General features: G+C 37.5%; 1 protein-coding gene across 1 annotated transcript in view; it reads left to right on the forward strand.

Moving 5' to 3' along the window:
- LOC127079950 (uncharacterized) overlaps positions 1-13,976 on the forward strand; it is a 23,023-nt gene extending 9,047 nt beyond the window's left edge. The window contains exons 2-3 of the mRNA XM_051020297.1: positions 13,774-13,860; positions 13,947-13,976. Coding sequence (XP_050876254.1) covers positions 13,774-13,860; positions 13,947-13,976 — 117 coding nt within the window. The remainder of the gene's footprint in view (positions 1-13,773; positions 13,861-13,946) is intronic.
- Positions 13,977-16,962: the final 2,986 nt, after the last annotated feature.

The following is a 16,962-nucleotide window of genomic DNA, read 5'->3' on the forward strand; positions in this document are numbered from 1 at the left end:
CTCAAATGCTGTTCTGGAACATCACTACGTTCGATCAACTGAAGAGGGAGTTGGTTCGTTGGTTAGATGGAAAAATATCATAAGGGAAAAAAATTAGAAGTATTGAGAGACTTGATAGTATCTTTGGTTGGGTGCGAATGAAGACTGATAAGGATGCTAGGGAAATGATGTTCGGTCGAGACAACATCAATTTGATTGTTGTAATCAGTTAGAATTATTTCTGTTTTCAGATAGCTTATTTTGTACTGATGTTTGTTATGAATCTCGTTGTAACAAAAACTTAATGATATATAATGATTGAAGGTTACAGAAATACAATGTTACGAAAAGCTTATGACCTAGATGATGTTCCTCGATTGGGACAGTTGTTCTTGTTGTGTCCTGGTTGTCGACAGATACTAAATAATCTTATCATTTTATCTGTCGAATCCATCTCTGTCCTGATACATATGTTGTTTGGCCTTCCTTTTTTCTTTCTACGCATCTCGTCATTGTGCCAAACAATATCACTTTCATATGGAGGTCAGTATTCCTCCATTGGTAGTACTGAGAAGCTTTGATTATATACATTCATGACGGTGACGACCTTGTACACATCAGATAAATGGTTGTAAGCATCTTGACGAGTATAAGCGCATGCTGCAATGACATGGGAGTAAGGTATGCGGAAGGCCTGGAATTTTCCACAATCGCACCAACTTCTGTTTAGTCTAACAACGTAGGCTAAATTTGGTCTCCCCTCGTTGTGGTCCATTGTTTCCTGGACGCTGAAATTTTGCCTATGATGGTCAAAGACTGTTACAGCGTGTGTGCTAACTTTGATGCTCTCCTCTTTCATGACCTTCATGCAACACTCACTGAATACTTTCCCGGACATTAACACCGCACTTCATCTTTCACCTCTGGTTGCGAACGTAGAAGCCAACCTATAATAGGTCGATCTTACCAAGGCGGTTATCGACAAATTTCGAATTCCTTTGAATACCCCGTTCATGCATTCCACAAGGTTTGTTGTCATGTGGCCCCATCGACAACCTCCGCCAAATGCCCTTGTCCACTGCTCTACTGGTATGTTATTTAGCCATCTCCATGCGTCTTCATTAGACAGTCTAATTTCATCACGATAATATTCAAATGACGGTTGAGTTAGAGCATACCCATCATTCACCACCTTCTTGCAAAGATTCTTATCTTTTATAGCACGGATGAAGTTTTGTGCAATGTGTCTGATGCAATAGACATGGGTAGAAGGAGGATCATGCCATCCGTTGTCATGGTTGTTATAGGCACTCTCAATGGCAGCATGTCTATCAGAAATCAAATAGAGATTGACTTATGGAGCCACATACGTTCTGAGATGTCGAAGAAAGAAACTCCATCCACCAGCCGTTTCACCTTCAACAAGAGCAAAGGCAATGGGAAATACATTGTTGTTGCCGTCTTGTGCAACCGCCATGAGCAAAGTACCCTTGTATTTTCCGTATAACCAAGTGCCATCAATTTGAATAATAGGTTTGCAGAATGCGAAACCTTTGATGCACGGGTCAAATGCCCAAAAGAGACGGTGAAAGATTCTATTACCTGTAGCACAGGTTCCGTCTGGCATCATCGCTGGCAATGTCTCCATAATTGCCACAGTTCCTGGGACATATGTTTTTAGTGCCCATAAAAACCGTGGCAATTCCTTGTATGAATCCTCTCAGTTGCCGAAAACTTGTTCAACAGCCTTTGTCCTTGCAATCCAGGCTTTCTTGTAAGATGGAGTATAATTATATATTGTCCTGATATGGGATATAATTATACTCACCTTCACAGATGGGTCTTTATTAACCAACGGGAGAATATCTTGACATATCAACGCTGCGCTTAGTTTGCGGTGATCTTGTTCAAAGTTAGTTGCAATGCAACTGTGAGATGGGTGTATTGAAGTGATCTCCCAAGAGTCGTTTTTCTTTTTGTAAGATGCAGCCAAACAAAACTTACAAAGCATGTTACGACATTCGATAACATACCTTCTAGAATCAGTGCGTTTCACTGTAAAATCAGCAGAGTTGTTCATGTGGAATTTTTTGATAGCCAGAACACATTCTTCTTTGGTACGAAACATGTCTCCCACCTTTAATTCGCCTTCTGATCTCGGATACGGATTATAGAAAATACTGTTGGATGTTTCATCGTCGTGCAGATCCATATTTGTCATATGTTGAGGCGGATTGTAGACATGAGTAGGAGGTATTGGTGGTGGTTGATCATCATCTTCAATGTCGTTGTTCAGCATGTGATCAACCTGTATCTCGGTCTCCTCTTCTTCTTCTTCATCAACGACGTCCACTTCTGCTTTTGCTTCTTGGTTGACGTCATCTGACCATTGTGGATCAAATTCACCAGATTCATCCTGACTGGTTATTTGAGACTGTTGAGATGGTATACATGGTTGAAGAGTAATGTACAACTCAATATAGTTGCAACCTGAATGTTCATGACTAACAAACATGTATTCAACATCTTCATCGTCTCGTACCTTAAGGGGGAAAAACTTGCATTGACTATTCTAAAAAATATTGGATTTTGATACGTGATCTTTGACACAATACCCGTTCCTATACATGATTGTATTCTTTTTTTCAAATGCAAGAAGGTTGCATTTATCTTGATCGTGAGTCTAATGGTATCAGTGTTTCGAAAACAAAAACCATATAGCTTAGACTCGTATGTTTCACCATTGCAGTGAACATTGACACTGTATAATGATGAAGATGACATTGTGCAGATGAAAAATATTTTCTTACTGCAGATGAATATGAGTGAAGTGTCTTGGATGTTGATAGTAAGACACTTAAATAGAGGAGTGAAGTGTCTCACATGCTAGCTAGTTCGAAGTGATGTGTCGCACATGCAAGCTACTCCAAAGTGATGTGTCACACATGCAAGCCACTCCGAAATGATGTGTCAACCATGCAAGCTACTAAGAAGTGACATGTTCAGCATGCAAGAGAGAGGACAACCACGTGTCAGACATGAAGACACACACTCCAAATGAATTGTCGCCCCCACTCATTCCTTGCACATGGGCGCCAATTCAAGTGGAGACACCTTGTCAAAGCATGCATGCAGACCTTGAAACCAAGCAATCAGACCTAGGTCTTCCATGCATGTCCCTATGGAGGCGCCAATTTGAATGGCGACCCCTCTTAAAGGTTGTACATGGTCGCCAATTCAAGTGGAGACACCATGCAAGCACAATTGTTCATGCTCCCATCCATTTGTCTATAAACACATCCACTCCATCAACACTTCTTCCACACCATCACTCTCATTACTTCTTCTACAATACTTCTTCTACAATTTCATCTGCAACAACTTCTTGTAGTTTCATCTACACCAACCCCCCGTCAAAATGTCTATCCTCACAATGGGCGAATCACATAGAGGAACGGTTGCAAACATCGCAACATATGTAAGTTTTTTCTTTTGTTAACTTTTTATCTTTCATCTTCACCAACCCCCTTTTATTTTAACATACCAACTTAGTCAAGTTTTTTGTTCTTTCTTTTATAGGATGTATCAAGGTTCCGGACTCGGGTCCACAAATATGTCCATATGGACCCGATGATTCAACCTTATGTTGAACTCGCCGGTTTTGGTCATATAAGCAAGATTTTGTCTTGGTCCGTAGATAACAAATTCATTCTAGCTTTATGCGAAAGATGGAGACCAGAGACACACACATTTTGGTTCCCAACCAGTGAATGTATCGTGATGTTAGAAGACGTCTATATGCTTTTGGGACTGCCCATTGAAGGTAAGGCTGTTAATGGTAAAACCAACTATGCAAATTCAATTTGCATGGATCTCTTGGAGACTGATTTGTTAGATGATAACGCAAGAGGTCAAGGTATACTACTTTCACGCCTTAAGTCGTACTATAATAGTTTATACTTAGATGAGCATTCTACCGAAGATGCTCGAATAATAAAAACTAGGTGTTACATTATGATGTTAATTGGCTCGTTTTTATTTCCCGAAGGTAGTGGTTCTAGCATGCATATTATATATTTACCTTTACTTAGACATGTAGATAGAATAGGAAGTTACGGTTGGGGATCAACTTGTCTAGCCTATCTGTATAGCTCCTTGTGCAAAAACTCACACAAAGACACATCTACATTTTCTGGATGTGCTGTTTTGCTACAAGCATGGGGTTGGTCAAGACTACCGTCCTTAGCACCCGTCAACAACAACCCTTTCACATTTCCGTATGCACAAAAGTAAGTTGTTTAAAAGCTATATCTTTACTTACTTCTTTAAAGATTATTATCTCTAACTAATATTTTTTTGACTTTTTCGTGTAGATGGTCTGCACGTGGTATGAGTTACAACAGATGTTCAAGACACTGTATTACTCAGTATCGCAACCTGTTGGATCACCTTCGACCGACAGACGTAAGGAAAATAACTTAATAATTTTGTTATATTTTGTTAACTTCTTCTACCTAGATTATAATCCTATCTTCTTTCACATTTCAGTTCATTTAGCGTCCATACCTTAATTTGGATCATGACCATCAGGTCAACACTGAAGACGCGACTGTATGGACTGCATGCACACCAATAATACGGTTCATAACTATGGAGATGCACAACAGTGATCGTGTGAAGCTGCAGTTTGATATTCCCCAAAACATACCAGATCCCCCAGCTAGCCTAGGAGAATGGTATTTGCACAAAGTTAACGACCAATGGAACTTCAATCCATGGAAAAGCTTCGCAAGATCGGAGTGTCGCAAATGGAAGCACCGTCATGACCATGTGTTAACTGACGCAATCATGCCAACTGAAGAAAAATCAAGTCGTACTTATATGGCTTGGTATAAATCAGTTGGTTTTCAGTTCATCGCTGAGGATATGTACTTGTACGACCCACGCCAGATGACTTACACACCTGACACCTCAACATCAAACCCCCAACAACAGTGTCAGACCAGATACACACAACCCCTTGTCCGTCAAACGTTTCATTCAAACAACACACAAACATACAATCAAAACATACCATACACCCAACCCCAATACTAAGAGCATACCCCATACCACCACCAACAAATTGACCATCAACCTGAGACTCAACATTGCTTCGCACCCACCCCATCACCCTACCAAAGTCTCCTAAGCCAGAACACCCAACGATCATTCAACACCAATCGCCCCTCCTCCTACCATAGCCAAGAAGCCCAAACCTCACAAAACCAAAACATCCAACAACCCTATCTCTACCAAACACCCCAACAACCTTTCCAACCTTTCCTCGATGCATCGTTCACACCCATGTCTCCCTTCAACCGTCCCGGTCACCCATCAATGAGTCAACCACAACCTAACTTCTCTAGCATGGGTCATGAGCTCAGCTACGACGGTACACCATCGATGCATACTGAAGACTATGCCGACTTGTCTGACTACCTCAACAGGCTTTCTCCTGTAGTTGGAAGTGACGCTCCTGGCCCCTTAGATGCTCAAACACCGGTACCGAATCATCGACGTGGGTTAGGGCCACGGGTTAGGGTAGCGAGAGGATGTGGGACCGGAGGTCGGTTAGGTGATCCCGGTCATCACCATTAGGTTTCTTTGTGTAAACGGCAAATTTTATTAATATCAATTGGTCCTATATCAAATTTATCTATCACGTATACCATTTACCAAAAAAAAATCATTTTACACTGAGGCTCCAATTCAATTGGCGCCTCCTCTACACAGGGGCGCTTCCATTCAAGTATTTAAGAGGAGGCACCAATTGAATTGGCGCCTCCTCCTAAAAATGGGGTAGTTTGGGATTTTTTTTGAAACCATGGGTATTTTGGAAATTTCCTTGAAAAAGTGGGTTATTTTTGTAAAAAATTCAATATATGGATCCAATTTTGTGTTCAAGATCATATGCAGTCGTGCTATCACTTCCATCCTTGTCCAATATATACTATATGTTCATGATTATTAAAGGATCGTGTCTTGACCAAAGAAAAAAAGAAAGAACATGTCACATGATAATCATTTTTGATTATATATATATATATATATATATATATATATATATATATATATATATATATATATATATGTATAAAAGATGTTATCAATTTCTAATTTTAATAATAAATGAGCTCTCTATTTATAGAATAAAATGTGAGAGTGAAAAAGTATGATTAAATATCGTTTTTTTACTGATTTGAAATGGTAAATGAGTTATATATTTATAGAATAAAATGTGGTTCAAATTAAAAAATAATATATGGATCAATTAATTGTAATAATCGATTAGCCTAATTGATTAATAAATCCTAGCATGGGATGTTTTGATTTCTAGTCATTGACAACCATTAATTATAAGAAAATGTTTCAATTGATTATAGGCGTTACAAATTAAAATAATCGATTATTTTTTGAAAAATATGCTTCTAATTGATCATACAATTTTCTAATAAATTTGTTAGGCCTTTAAAACATTTTGTACCTTGAATCTTCTAGCTTGATGGAACTTGGGATGTCTTCAAGTTGATTACCATCATTAGATGATTGAGAGATCAAGCCATCGGAGGATATTGAAACAAAAGTCTTCATTTGAACATCGTTGGATGGAAGAGATGACTTTAAAGACATGAATTTATGTTAGAGGTAAGTCTTCTAGGCATATAAACAAGAGCATTTTCAAAAGGTTAGCTTGATAAAACATCTTAGTACTCAGAACTTCTTTGACCGCTTGAGTTATCTTTAAGATTTAAGCACTTCACTAGATATCATTGGATATCATGTGTTGTCATCATCAAAATCAAATTGTTGATTGCAACTTTGGTATCAACAAATTCCGCCATTTTGGATCACCTTGACAGTTCTTGCAAGCACATAGATCAATATCCTGTAATTGGAACTCCTCATGTCGCCGACATGTGAATGACTCCTGCAAAGTTTGGGTTGACCCTAAGTGTCTTCTTCATTTAAAGCATCGTCTTGTGACATTTTTCATCTTATTTATAAACAAGGAATCAAGGGGATCAAGGAAAGAAATCATCGGGAAATTATTAAATAAACTAAGAAATCTCCTACGCTACTCACCAAATGTGACATCTCTCCTCTCTAGTGACAACTTCCACCAAAAACATGTCTTTATGTGTTGCTTCTTTTGTTTCTTTGGCGTTGCTCTAAAAGGCACAATGCCATCGATGAAGCCCAAACATTTCTGAAAGGCCATCCGTTTTCTCTTTAGACAGATCTTCTCCCATGACAAGTCATGTAGAAGATAGATGTATGACCCATCCTCATCTAAGAAATGGCTTTGTCGTCCAAATTTAGGAAACCTATTCGAACAATTGAAAAGCACCTAAAGTTGGACGTCACACAAGCTTGTATGGGACACCTTAGTAAGGGGAGTAACTAGGTAGTTTCGACCTTTGGAAATTTCCATATTATCATAGTATACCTTGAACATCTTTTGGCCCAACCTAAGGGAAAGAAAGCTTTGACCTCATGCCAAATTAGTAGAACAAAGTTGAAAATTAAAAAGGTGAAAAATATAGTGTTAAAATCGATAAAAAAAAGTAATACTCACACAAATATTTAAAGACTTTGACATAAGCACTTCTCGTCAAATACACTTTTGAGAGGGAAATTCCCAAATAATTAAGAACTCCTGCATCAAATTCATTCAAAGGAAGACATATATTGATCAAGAAAAACAAACATTCATGAAGAGGGATGATGCACCCATCATACTTGCTACGCACCCTCTGGTATCCTTTAATGGAAATCACTCCCTAGTCCGATGAGGATCCTACCTCGATGAAAGAAATATCCGTACAACCCTTACCATCAAAGACATATATGACATCCAACGTTTCTTGGTCCACCCAGACAATTGAATTGTCTTCCTTGCGTTTCATATTCCTAGGAGAGAGTTTTCCATCTTAGAATTACTACTTACAAACAAAAATGTATTGGACGAGAATACGAGGATGCAACGGTATAGAAGGGGTGAATAGACCTCCTTTAAAAATGGCAGTTTGAAAATTTTATTTAGTTTGAAAAAGTGGGATGTACGTACTTGTTCACAACACTCAAGTACTTGGGTTGTCATCCATACCTATCTTGAGGGCCCGATGCTTGACTTCCGTTTAAAACACTTAATAAATAAACATGAGCCCAAATCATTGTCCTAAGGGGGAAAGAGTGGTTAGGATGAAGTTGTCCTCTGAACTCACGAGTACTCTGATTGTCGGTCGTACTTAGTCGATGGTTAGACGCTCGACTTCCTCTAAGTACTAATGGTTAAATCACAAAACAAATTCATAATAACAATCAACTACAAGATATTCTTCTGCCTTAGGGCACTCTCATTGTCTCTTACGATCCTTTGTCCAATACCTGCAATATCACTTCCCAATTTCTTACCGGTGTTGCATTATCCTTCTTGGGACTAAATACCATATTCCCTTTGGGTTCCACATCATGTCCTTAATTTCTTGTTTTTCTTGTAAGTCCCAGTCGCGTAGACAAACAACCTATCTTTCCTTTGTTTTCGTAGTAGGCTGAACTACGAAAGCTCTGACTTTATCATTGCACGGTGAGAATACGTAGGCACGAGAATTCAGATTTTCCACGAGCTACCCTATTTATTAATCCTTCATTCTTCATTAATCAACCAATACCATCTTTTTGAGATCAAATATCACATTCCCTTGGACTTCATGCATACCCTTTTAGGACGATATAGCGACAATCCACCTTGTGAACCAAGAGTTGTTTGTCTTGTACACAAACACTTTATTCTTTCTTTTTTGGCTAAGACACATGTTTACTCTTCGGTTCAGAGTTTACTCCTTCATGGATCCAATATACCATTCTTCTTTGATTTCAAATTGTTTGTTTCCTACAATGATATATTGTTCCTTGTACCCAACAAACACTTTCTTGTGGGCCCTGTACATACCCTTTTAAGACGATATAGTGGCAGTCCATCTGGTGAACCAAGAGTTGTTTGTCTCATACACAAACACTTTATTTCTTTTTTGGATAAGACGTCTGTTTACTCTTCGGTTCAAATTTCATTCTCCTCTGTGGGTTCCCATGTTACCATTTTGTTGGTACAAGTTATATTTTTCATCACTTTCAACCTCTCTCTTTGCTCTTGTGGTTGCACGAACTATAAAAGCTCTGACTTTCTCATTACACAATGAGAATACATAGGCACGAGGATGGGAATCCTTGGCGATCACAATCCTAATTACTCTTTCGCCTTAGTGTATCATCCATATCTTTCATGAACCATTATCTACCTTCAATCATTGTACCACTCACCCCAGTGACATACTGTTTCTTTGAAACCAAATATAGTTTTTTTGGAATTCCATATATACTCTTTTAGGACGATATAACAGCAGTTCGCATTTATACCAAGAGTTGTTTGTCTCGTACACAAAAAATTTATTCCTTCTTTTTTGGACAATAAGCATGTTTACCTCTATGGTACAAATTTCATTCTCCTATGGATTCCAATATACCATTACCTTTGGTTCCAAATTATACCATTCGGTCACTCTTACCAAATCTTCAATTTTGTGACCTTTGTTACTTTTATCCATCACTCCATTCATCTCCATGATACGTCCATTATTCTACCTTCATTCACTCTATGTGATACACCTATATTTTTGAGTCAAATACATTATCTCTTTGAGCTCCATCTTGTGTCAACTTGTGAACCAAGAGTTGTTTAGGCTACGAAACCAAACACTTAATCTCCTTGTTTTCGGATATACCATATAGTGGCAGACACTTCCGGATACCCACATATTGGTCAACACCATTTTTACTCTTGGCTTCAGATTTCATCCCTTTTTGGAGTTCAAATCATACAATCCTTTGGTTCAGACCATACCTTGATCATTTTTCTTTTCATCTCTCACCAATAGTTTTATGAACTACTGAGCTCTGAATTCCTTATTGCACTATAAGGATACGCAGGCATGAGAGCCCAATCCTCACCGAACACTTTATCTATTCTCTTCTTTTCCCTTATTCTTTTACGATTAACCTTAGATATAACACTCATTCGAGCAAGAACAATCAAAATGGTTCCCATGGAGTACCATGGATGTTAGGGGTGTTAATACCCTACCCTTTCATAACCGACTTCCTTACCCAAATATCTTTTTCCCCAGGTTTTGTCGATGTTTTCCCTTTCCTTAGGGAATAAATAAAGTTCGATGGCGACTCTGTTGTATGTTCGAGCGTGCGATGCGTTCAAGTATATTTCCGCTAGCTTCAACATTAAATCATTATCAATGCAATAAACCTAACTACATGTGATTATAAGAAAGTGATAAGAGCAACCTTAACATGCAATTCTAAGAAATTAAAATAGAGAGAGAAGAGAGTACCCCAGATATTTAGTAGCTTGGACATCGTCCTCGATAAGCCAGGTCCACTCTCCAATGGTTTCCCATTTGAATTTTTTGACGGTATTCCACTATGATTTTTAACAAAATTACAAGATGTTCAGTATAATCAATATCCAAATAATGTTTAAAATATAAAATCTTCTATCTTAATTCTCTTGACTTGTACATAGTATCCAACATTGGATCCTCGCGAAATCTTTACTCAAAATCATCTTTAATCTTTTAGATCTAAGAATGTAGCTCCAAAGTATTCGTTCAGTAGAGGTTCGTACCAGATCCTGCTGGTATCTTAAGTATTGGTCTGTTTAGAGATCGAGAAGAATTCCCACTTTGTTTGTATACTTCCATACAACACTACCAAAGTAATTTTGGAGAGAATAACCTCCTTCTTTTCTGTAGGACTTATCAAAATCAATCACAATTATGCACACAATTGGAAAACCTCTAAAATCTCAATAAATCTTCAAAAAAATGTTAATCAAAATAACAAAACCTTCTCACATATCTCACACCTCGGAGATGAGAGTTAGATCTAAACAAAAATAGATAAAGAAAAAGGTAGAAGATGAAATATTTCATTTGCAAACACTCAAAACCATATTCAAAATTATTTTGAAAATTTAGAGAACAAGTGTGTTATGAAATTTCATATCAATAATGGAAGTGTATATTTTCCAACATTTTGTAAGGTTTTGAGAAAAAATGATTTTTATGTGTGCTAGAGATCTACCACAAAAATGAGAGAAAAATGATGTTTGATCGAAGTCATAAGAAAAAAGTATAATTCAAGTCAAGAGATTAAGTAATTTGAGTCAAGATCCAATAAGTACACCAAAAATTTACTTTGTGATTTGAGTCACACTGTTTGTGATTTTAGTCGTATCATTTAAGTCATGAAGACAAGTGATTTGAATCAAACTTATAAAACTAAATCCCAAAGAAATAAAGTACGTGTCTGATTCAAATCAGGCAATCTGTGATTGAATTCAACTTTTGTGATTCTAGTCATGGATTTTGTGATTCGAATCAAGGCAAAATGAAAAGAATTTATGGACATTCTATAACCCTAATTCGAGTCATGGAAGTATGTGATTCGAAACACACTTCTAGAATCTCAACTTTTGCGAAGTGTAAAGTGTTTTTGAGATTATAATATTGTCATGACTTAAACCATTCTTAAAATTGGTTCTTTATCTAAAACTTTGATAAATTGATTTAGAAGGTCGTTACTTATACCATAATCAAACTGTTTAATTTATGCGTGCGTAAAACGGATTAAAAACTCAACCCTAAGGTGTGCAATCATGTGAGGAGACTCAATAATGATAGAAAGAAAACAAAGAGCTAAAAGATAAACAATCAAGACATAAACCATTGAGAGGATGAGGCAATGTAAATTCAAAAAGAAAGACCATAAGTATAAGCACGAGATTGGGATTTCAACCATCACATTATTTCACTATCTGTGGGGTCAACACCAAAAGTGCAAAGATGTACTCTGATGTAAGTCGGGGCCTTGAGTTCGTGCTTAAAATCATCTATAACGGTGGTATTTATTACGGGTGGAGCAGGGAAAGCGAAACCTCCAACAACCATCCTAGGGGATAAGCCACCAACTACACTTTCACTATCGACTGCAGTTGCTCTCTCAAAATCCTCCATCATCACCTTCACAAGAAATCCTAGTTGAAGCAAAATCAATATATAAAAGAACGAGAGTTTGAGTTGTTACCTTAAAATATATGAACTTGATGATTTGTGTGATGTAGGGTTTGCTAAATAAACACGCAAAGACATGAAAATAACGGCTGATGGGAATTTTTAACATAGACGAAGGGCAACTATAGAAAACAGTGAAAGGATTCTTGAAGTCTCACAAATGAGGAAAAAGGGATAATTACCCTAAAAATCCTTGTATATTCTTTAAACAATCACATAATACACGTAAATAGACTTTTAGGAAGTGTGACCATACTACCAATGGTCGTGATCTCACATCGAACTACTCAGAACACTCAACTACAATAATATAAGAAGACATCATTATTGTTAGACATATTTCCACGCGTCAAAACCCTTTCGCAAAAAAATTGTAAGTTACGAGGAAGACATTAAATGCCCTTATTCCATATATTATCAGCATCAAGGCTTTCCCACTCCATACTTGAGATCGGACACCAATCCATAGAACAAAACCCACATTCTAACAAGTAGAAACAATGGCTTAAGGGGAAGACATTATGGGCCTCTAATAAGGCCCACACATAAAGATCCAATTAAGAGCACTATGAAGAAAGGTGTGGGGAACAGGTGTGACCTTGCTCAAGCACGACATAGAAAAATTTGAACTCCAGTTAACTTCCCATCGTTCGATATAATCATATAGTGACCCATAAGAAGAATTGAATTAAGTAAAAGCAACTCTAACCACTTAAATTATATAAATATTAGCATGCACCAGATTTAGGTATTCTATTCACTCTCACACACAAACTATTTTTTATTCTTTCACTAATTTGGGCATTAAAGTGTTAACCTTGCATATCTGTTTGTCCAGTTGTATCATAAACACATTTTACGATATTTGAACCTTACTTCATTTCGTTATCAACCATATAGGGTTCTAGAATGGAACACTTATTAAATTAGGTGGGTGAGGTAAATCAACTGATATTTACTAATTTTTTTTCCAAGTAGCCTAGTGGCTGGAATTCATCCATTAAAGAAGAACAAATGGGATATCATGGGTTCAAATGTCAAAGCTCTTACCTCAGTCAATGAAAATCAGAGGTCAAAAGACCTAAAACACGTCATTTTTTTTAAAAGTTTAATCTTATCCCCTAGTTTTGTAGAAAGCCAACATGATATGTAGCTAAGAGTTTGAGCTTCGATTCTCATCTTCTGCAAATTTATGCTTTATTTAGAACCAAAATTTTGCCTTTATTTTATAAATCATCTTATCCCCCGGTTTTTAGAAAATCAACATTAACTGTTGATTAATATTTTATTTAATTAAATTGAACGTGGTTTTTACCTCAGTTATTTTCTCTTGGTTTTTCTGAAAACTGAGATATAAAATTTAAAAAATATTTTACTTACTCAAAAGAATGTTAAGTTTCATTCACTTTATACGCCCTAACAAACTGAAACACCATTTTCTCCACCTAACAAACTGAAACACCATTTTCTCCACCTAACAAACTAAAACATCATATTCTACAAGAAGGAAAGAAGCTCGAACCTCAAACCAACACTTTTCTTTGACTCTCTCATCACGTTTCCGATATGTAAAAATCTCTTCATGTTCTTGTTGTTTATGTATTTGTAGTTATTGTTGTTGTTGGTTGTTGTTGTTATGGTTGTCGTCGTCGTTGTTATTATTGTTATTGTTATTGTCATGGTATTTAGACTTAAGGTATAATCTAGTGTTATTTTTCATGTATTTGTAGTTATTATTATTGTTATTTTATTTTGGAATGTTCATTTTTATTTTACTTTCAGAAGTTGTATGTGATTAAGGATCGTAATTGAATTAGAGTCAATAGATAAAGAAAAGAGTATGAGAATGAAGTGATTCAATTTTCTTGAATTCACAAAGAGAAAAAACCTTCCTAACGATAATGATATTTTTTGGTGTCCTTGTAAAATTTTCCGAAATATGCAAAAACATCCAAGGGATGTTATATTCAATCATTTAGGCTGTGATGTAATTATTCAAAATTACAAGAAATGGGTATGACACGGTGAAGTGACAAAAGAAGACCTATGTCAAATAAAGTTAAAGATGATGAATTTATGAATAATACTCTCGAAGATATGATTCGTGATGTTAGAGTAGATGCTTTTAAAAAAAGCTCACATGGAAGATACGTTGCAAAGAGACCTTGAAGATTCATTATATCTAGGATGCAAACATTTTACAAGATTTTCAGCTACGTTAAGACTATTTAATCTTAAGGAAAGAGGTGGGTGGACATATATAATTTTCACTTAAGTGCTTGGATTGTTGCAAGAAATGTTTCTAGAAGGTAACACATTGTCGAACCGTAGTTATGAGGCAAAGATGATATTGTGTCCAAATACATGCATATCATTGTCGCATTACGCGAAAAACCGGCGGGAAAACGAAACAACAGAGCCGCCACCGTGCGTTATTTATCCCCAAAAGAGGGAAAGGAAACACTCGAAGTAAACCTGGAAAAGACATGGTCTCGCGACCAGAGATAGATGGGATCGGGAGTCGGTTATGCGAAGGGAAGGTATTAGCACCCCTACGCATCCGTCGTACTCGACGGGATCCACGCACAAAAGAATAGAAGAAAGGTTGCTAGAAACTGCTCAAACACTGCACACACGCTGGAAACAAACACAGAAAGACGGAAGAAACGGGACTCGGCAGGATATCGCATCCTGGGCCTACATAGTCTGTCAGACACAGACATCAGAGCCGACGTAGTTCGGGACAAGGGAAACGTGCTCGCTAGGATGTCGCATCCCATGCATACGTATCTTCTCTAACCAGAGAAGAATCAGAGCACTCGTAGCTCGGCTAACGCACGCCAAACAAAACACAAACAGGAAACCGACTGCCAATCGCTGGACTTACGTCAGACTCCACACAAACAAACACACACACAGGAAACCGACTGCCAATCGCTGGACTTATGTCAGACTCCAACAAGCAAACAAGACACAGGAAACCAACTGCCAATCGCTGGACTTATGTCAGACTCCAACACACACAAAGGGTTGCAAAAGAAAAAAAGGGCGCCCGGAGAGATCAGCTCATCTCCTGCCTACGTACCTCATCTGGTATGAGGATCAGGGCGACGTAGTTCCCCTACACAGGGAAAGAACTTCTGTCCTAACCAGAGACAAAGGGAGACACAAACTACTAGGGAGACTACGACTCGAGCCTAGAAGTTGTCATGCATACGATCCCTATGTTGAGGTTTCTATCCTAACTTGCACAGGAAGCAAGCTATCCTAAACAGCACAGTCAAACACAAGCATAAAAGCAAGCACACACACTATATACAAACAAGTGGCTCACACAAGGCTAGGCTTTAGTCAAGGGGTCAAATCAACCTCGACAAACAAGCCAACTGGAAAAGGGTGTGGTTAGCTCTTAACCCTAACATTGAGAGTTAGGGTGAAGCAGATGAAATGGAAAGTGAGGGTAAGACCTCACAGCTCTTATCCCTGGCCTGGGAGAGCTTGACTCAAATAGAGTGTGTGAGTTCAGAATGTAGGAACTCTTCCCCACAAGTGACTGACACAACAAGATCTTGGGTTTGTATTCAAAGTGCATCAACACAATGGTGTGAGCAAGATGAATGACTCAACTGAATAGCAGGGGATGGATTGCACATCCCTTTTATCTGCCAATTGCCTCTTGAGAGGTCTTTACCTGCTTGGCACAAAATTGAACATTCACAAGCATTGCCTCTTAAGGAGGGCTTCAGACAGGTGCCTGCCCGCATAACAGGACAGGTCTTCCAGACTACATGAAGTCAAAGGAGTTATACCTCAGTGGTAAGCAAACCACAAGCTAGCAAAGCAAGTTCAAAATAAACTCAAAGCCACTTAGGTACCTGTGTAAAAATCTAAACCAATCAGTTAAACTGTACACACAAACAAGCAACAGTTAATCACACAGACAGACAAAGCATCAGGCAACAATGAGCAAGGCACAAGCACAAGTGAATTTGTTCTCAGAGCCTACAAAACAACACAATGTTAGCCAACATCAATCAATAATCAGGCTTAAACGAATGAGTCACTCCAATCATGGCAATGTGCATCTGAACCTGAAATCACAACTCAGATGATAAGTCCAAACCACTAGGTCAAAGCCTAGGGTCAAAAGAGGATCAAAACGTCAAAACAGAACTTCAAATTTGACATGAAGCAACTTCAAACACATATTGACATATCCTAAAAAGACTCACATCAAAATCATTAACCAAATGCATTTCATGATCAAGTGAAGTCAAAGGCAATTTCAAAGTTCATATGTGATCATCATGAATGAAAAATTCAAATCAAAACAGAAATGATTCAAATAAATCTGAAAAAATTCATGCATATTCAAGACATCTAACATGATCAACATACAAAAAATCAGAAGCATTGGACATCATTAGGCATGGCAATCACTTTGTACAATTCCAACAATCAAATGTGTGACACAAATTGTCACACCAAGTTAGCACAAGTGTAAAACAAAATTGGATCAGGGGAAAAATATCAAACCAAAGCCAAAATGTCCAACAATGTGTCTAGAATTAGCATGCAAAATTTCAAAGCCATTGGATTATTTTTGAGCATTTTATGACAAGATAAGCAAAGCAGTATCACACATGCATATGTATCCAATCTTCCTAGCACAAGATATTTTTCCAGCCAAGCACAACTTGCAATTTTATGCACATAAAAAAGTAGACAAACCAAGGAGCATTTTGCAAAAAAATGGAGTGAAATTGATGCATTTTTCAATTTATAGTGATTTTTCTAA

The sequence above is a fragment of the Lathyrus oleraceus genome, chromosome 5 (genome assembly GCF_024323335.1).
Source record: "Lathyrus oleraceus cultivar Zhongwan6 chromosome 5, CAAS_Psat_ZW6_1.0, whole genome shotgun sequence".
In the NCBI taxonomy this organism is placed as follows: Eukaryota; Viridiplantae; Streptophyta; class Magnoliopsida; order Fabales; family Fabaceae; genus Lathyrus; species Lathyrus oleraceus.